The sequence below is a fragment of the Hibiscus syriacus genome, unplaced genomic scaffold (genome assembly GCF_006381635.1).
Source record: "Hibiscus syriacus cultivar Baekdansim isolate YM2019G1 unplaced genomic scaffold, ASM638163v2 tig00110676_pilon, whole genome shotgun sequence".
Classification (NCBI taxonomy): domain Eukaryota; kingdom Viridiplantae; phylum Streptophyta; class Magnoliopsida; order Malvales; family Malvaceae; genus Hibiscus; species Hibiscus syriacus.
Window position 1 is genome coordinate 2,431,474 of NW_024062820.1, and position 4,577 is coordinate 2,436,050.

Below are 4,577 nucleotides of genomic sequence, written 5' to 3' on the forward strand. Positions count from 1 at the left end.
AAAATGACATTGATAATACTTATTAATTAAATTGTTAAGAAAAGTGATTTATTATTTTTATTATCATAAAAGAACAAAAAGGAACTATTAGAGATCCATTGTATTAATCATAATAATTGAGATGCATGAGAATAATTTACGATGATACAACTTCTATCCACAAGCATACGTGGATGTAGCAAGTTCAAACCTTCAAAAGGAAAAGACGAGTCGAAATTTAATCGAGGTCAAGATCTAATGGCTCAACATTCTATCTCCTCCTCCTCATTCTTCTTACCCTCCCAAAAGCCCATGCCGTCCTCCATCACCTTCTCTTCTTATCACCACCAGATACACCGCCGTAGAACGGTCGTTCCCTTGTCGGTCTCTCATCGCCGCCGGCCCCGCCGCAAACATCGTTGGAAAAGACGGGATTTGTCCTTTACTCTGCCGCTTTCATCCAGAGGAAACGAACCGTTTTTAGACTCTAGAAATAGTGAGTTTCTTTTTCTTTTCATTGAGAGACTGAGAAAAAACAGAATGATTTTACTTTAATATAATTTTTTTAAACTAAGGTTCTGGAAGTAGAGACTCGTTGGCGACGGAGATGGAGCAAGAGACCAGTACCTCGACTAGTTTGATCGCTGGTTCGAGGAAGAAGAACGAGTATACCGCCAACGCCGGAAGATTTAGTGTTTTCGGCGTCGATTTGTCGCCAGATAATGTGGCGGTTGCTATGGTTTATTTCGTTCAAGGCGTTTTAGGCCTTTCGAGGCTTGCTGTTAGCTTTTACGTGAAAGATGATTTGCATCTTGATCCTGCAGAAGTATGCTCTGTTTTGCCTTAATATTCAAGTAGTTTAATTTTTCAATTGCTTAAAGTTAAACCAGGCTTTACTTTGATTTAATAGGATAACTAAATTTTATTATTTATATGAAATGATGGTGGTAGAATCAGTAGTACTTTCTAGTCCTTTCTTCGTTTTAGTCAACTATGGTTATATTTTCTTTAAATTTACGTTTGCTTTGTAGAAAATTTTGAGGATGCTTAATTTATAGCAGCGTTCAAAGTTGTAGAATCCAGAATTTGAATAATTAAGAATGAGCAAATAACTGAATTCAATAATAGTTTTAGTTTTATTGTTTATAAAGGAAATCCGTAAAAGAATTGCATTTGTAGTTTTAATTTTTTTGAGTTTAGTTATAAAAACATAAATGTTGTGGATTGAAGCATATTGCTATCTGACTCCAATGTTTACGAATAAGTTCTTTATTTTTTTGGTTAGGTTTTAAACAGTTAAGTAGAGAAATTTAATGTGTTTGCATTACATTGACTGCATATTTATCTTATAGTTTTCTTAAAGAATTGACAAGTTCTATGTGGTTGACTAGACAGCTGTGTTAACCGGTTTTTCTTCGCTTCCATGGCTTGTTAAGCCACTTTATGGGTTTATTAGGTGCGACTTTGCGAACTACCTTTCTCTGTTTATCATATTTGAAATTATTGAATTATTTATTGTTTCTGGATTTGCTGTAAAACTATGGTTTTTCAGTGATTCATTCCCACTATTTGGTTATCGAAGAAGGTCATACTTGGTTCTATCTGGACTTTTTGGTGCTCTTTCATGGAGTTTGATGGCCACCTTAGTCGACAGCAAGTATGGTGCTGCAGCCTGCATTTTTCTTGGATCCCTTTCTGTTGCTTTCTCAGACGTTGTAAGTTACTTCTGCTTTGCAGAAATCTTTCATTTATTCACTTAAAGATGACTATTTCTGTATGGGTGGTTTAGGGTTTCTATGTTTCTTATATTTGCACTTTTCTTGTACTGTATCTTTTCACATGATAATGCTGTTATCAAATCTAATATTGTTACATATGAAGTCAAAGTTTTAATCAAGAATTAGTGTCATGTTAAATGAAAATTGAATAGTAAGTTAATATATTTAGTCGTAAAGAGCTGAGAGCCTTAGACATCCTCCGTGCAAGCTTGGCCCATATGTGAAGTATAAAAGATCCTAATAATCTTGTGTGAACACATTCGTTAAACCAAGTGCAGGGAAAAAGCTGTTCTATTAGTTGGGAGTTTCATTGTTACAGTGTTCCTTTAACAGATGCCACTTCTCTCTTTCTGTGTGCACCTTGCACATGACTGAATGAGCAATTGCATACATACGCTTATCTTAATCATTTTAGATGTTAGTCCTAATAGTTTCTGTTCAGGAGCCATCCCATTCATGTTCTAGTCACATTTCTTGGATTATGTTAGAAACTGTTTCATGGTGCAGGTTGTAGATTCCATGGTCGTGGAGAGGGCTCGCGGGGAGTCGCAAAGCAGGTCAGGATCTCTTCAATCTCTATGCTGGGGATCCTCAGCGTTTGGTGGTATTGTGAGCTCCTATTTTAGCGGTTCGCTAGTGGATGCTTATGGTGTAAGGTACTTGAGGTGATTCATGTGTGGATGTAGTTTGAAGGATAAAAGAATTTTTTCCTAACCATTTTGTCATCAAATTAATATCTCAGGTTTGTTTTTGGTATCACTGCATTACTACCGCTGATAACATCTGCCGTTGCTGTTCTTGTAAAAGAACAAAGTATGCTTGGCCCAACAAGAAATCAGAATGGCCTTTCAACCAATCCCACCTTTCTTGAAAGCTCCAGGGAGAGTATCATTCAGTTGTTGAATGCTGTCAGACAACCCAAAGTGTTTCTTCCCACAGTTTTTATTTTCTTGTGGCAAGCAACACCGCAGTCAGACTCTGCTATGTTTTACTTCACGCGAGTTCTATTACTTTGTTTAAATTTCAGTCAGTTCCTGGTTTTCTCTTATTTTTCATATCTCAACAAAAGGCTGTTTTCATTTCAGCACGAATAAACTTGGTTTCACCCCAGAATTTCTAGGACGTGTCAATCTTGTTACTTCGGTTGCTTCATTGGTTGGAGTTGGATTGTACAATGGGTTTTTAAAAAACGTTCCATTGCGGAAGATTTTTCTTGCCACAACAATTATTGGTACAGCTCTTGGAATGACTCAGGTTTGTGTTTTTATTTACTTATGCTTACATATATTTCCGATGGATTGTGTATTGTGCTTATGATCATTTTGAATACATAATTTTGTCTTTGCTTAGGTCTTTCTGGTAACTGGATTGAACCGGCAGTTTGGAATAAGTGACGAGTGGTTTGCAATTGGGGATTCCTTGATTCTAACTGTTCTTGGTCAGGTAATTTATGTTTATCAACCATTGTCTGCTAGTTGAACGTGCATGATTAAAGGTTAAAATTTAAGCGTATCGTTCCTATATTATATGTATTTGCAACTAGGGTTGTAAATGAATCGGGTTTGAACGAATAAGTCTATGTTCATATTCGTTTGTTTATTTTTTTATGTGTTCATGTTCAATTCGTATTTGTTTAAATTTTTTATATTTTTGTGTTTTTTTTTTAAATTTTTAATATTGTTTTCGTGTGTGTTTGTGTTCAGTTTGTTTAGCGTTTGCAAACATTTTTATCAACATATTCATTTATATGGTCTGAAAATATGAAATTATGCCACTAGCCCTTAAGCTCTTTAGGCTTCACATTTTAAACTTCATAATTCACTGTGTGTTCAATTTAGTCCCTACTTTCACCAACATTTAAAATGTAAAAAAAGAAAAAGTCTTGGGTAAACGAGCTTGTTCGTGAACATAAACAATCCGAACACATCTCTATTTGTGTTTGTTCGATTATTAAATGAGTATAAAATTTTGTTTATACTAATTTATTTAGCTTAATAAATGAACAATTCACGAACAACCATATTTGCAGCCAAGTTTGCTAACACAGTGTAAAAGTAAAAGTACTGGACAACATATTTGATTTCAAGTCTGCTGCTGATGTTCTATGCTCATCGACGATGTTGCAGGCTTCTTTCATGCCGGTTCTTGTACTTGCAGCCAAGCTATGTCCGGAAGGGATGGAAGCAACACTGTTTGCAACTCTGATGTCCATATCAAACGGAGGCGGTGTGCTGGGGGGACTTTTAGGTGCAGGATTGACTCAGGTATTCGGTGTAACCAAAGATAATTTTGAATACTTAACCACCTTGATTATCCTATGCAATCTCAGTTCGTTGTTGCCTTTGCCGCTGCTTGGCCTCCTCCCTCAAGATGACTATGGAACTGTTTCGAAGGAGAGAGTAGATATTGAGATGAAATCTAATTGAATATATCGGATAAAACATCGAAAGTGTATAGTCTTTTGATTACATGCCCCAAATTGCACGTGCTGCTGCAATTTTGTTTTTTGATTTTGAAATCAGTTCAAACAAAATCCTCGCAAAGGTATCAAAATGTCTAACATCTGAAAAGAGTCTCTGCAAAAGCATTTTCATAAGCCAGTAGCGACACCCAGTTCTGAGGATCAGATGCAAGGTGCTCTATTATCATTGCAGCTTTCCAGCAAACTTCTGGCACCGGATGTGATGTCTTGATCACTTCCAATATACGATCAACCGCCCTAAAAATAAGATAAGCCCTTTCAGCTGTAAACTTCAACGATAACATGACTACGCATATTGCATTCATCACTACGCCATCACCCGATATTAAAAACAAAAC

The 4,577-nt window shown here is 36.2% G+C and overlaps 1 protein-coding gene across 1 annotated transcript; it reads left to right on the plus strand.

Annotated features, from left to right (window-relative positions):
- Nucleotides 1–209: 209 nt before the first annotated feature.
- On the plus strand, nucleotides 210–4,321 carry LOC120137665 (folate-biopterin transporter 1, chloroplastic-like). Its single transcript, XM_039153363.1, has 9 exons — nucleotides 210–475; nucleotides 555–805; nucleotides 1,371–1,435; nucleotides 1,532–1,694; nucleotides 2,265–2,413; nucleotides 2,500–2,754; nucleotides 2,843–3,011; nucleotides 3,108–3,200; nucleotides 3,884–4,321. Exons 1-9 carry the CDS (start codon nucleotides 238–240, stop codon nucleotides 4,181–4,183), a joined length of 1,683 nt encoding a protein of 560 aa, XP_039009294.1. The 5' UTR covers nucleotides 210–237; the 3' UTR covers nucleotides 4,184–4,321.
- Nucleotides 4,322–4,577: the final 256 nt, after the last annotated feature.

What these genes read in the sequence shown, in the direction of transcription:
- LOC120137665 (XM_039153363.1), top strand. Translation starts at nt 238, where the DNA reads ATGGCTCAACATTCTATCTCCTCCTCCTCATTCTTCTTACCCTCCCAA. An exon ending in CTGTTGCTTTCTCAGACGTT is followed by an intron (nt 1,695 to 2,264) that starts GTAAGTTACTTC and finishes TTCATGGTGCAG; the next exon opens with GTTGTAGATTCCATGGTCGT. An exon ending in TCTGCTATGTTTTACTTCAC is followed by an intron (nt 2,755 to 2,842) that starts GCGAGTTCTATT and finishes TTTTCATTTCAG; the next exon opens with CACGAATAAACTTGGTTTCA.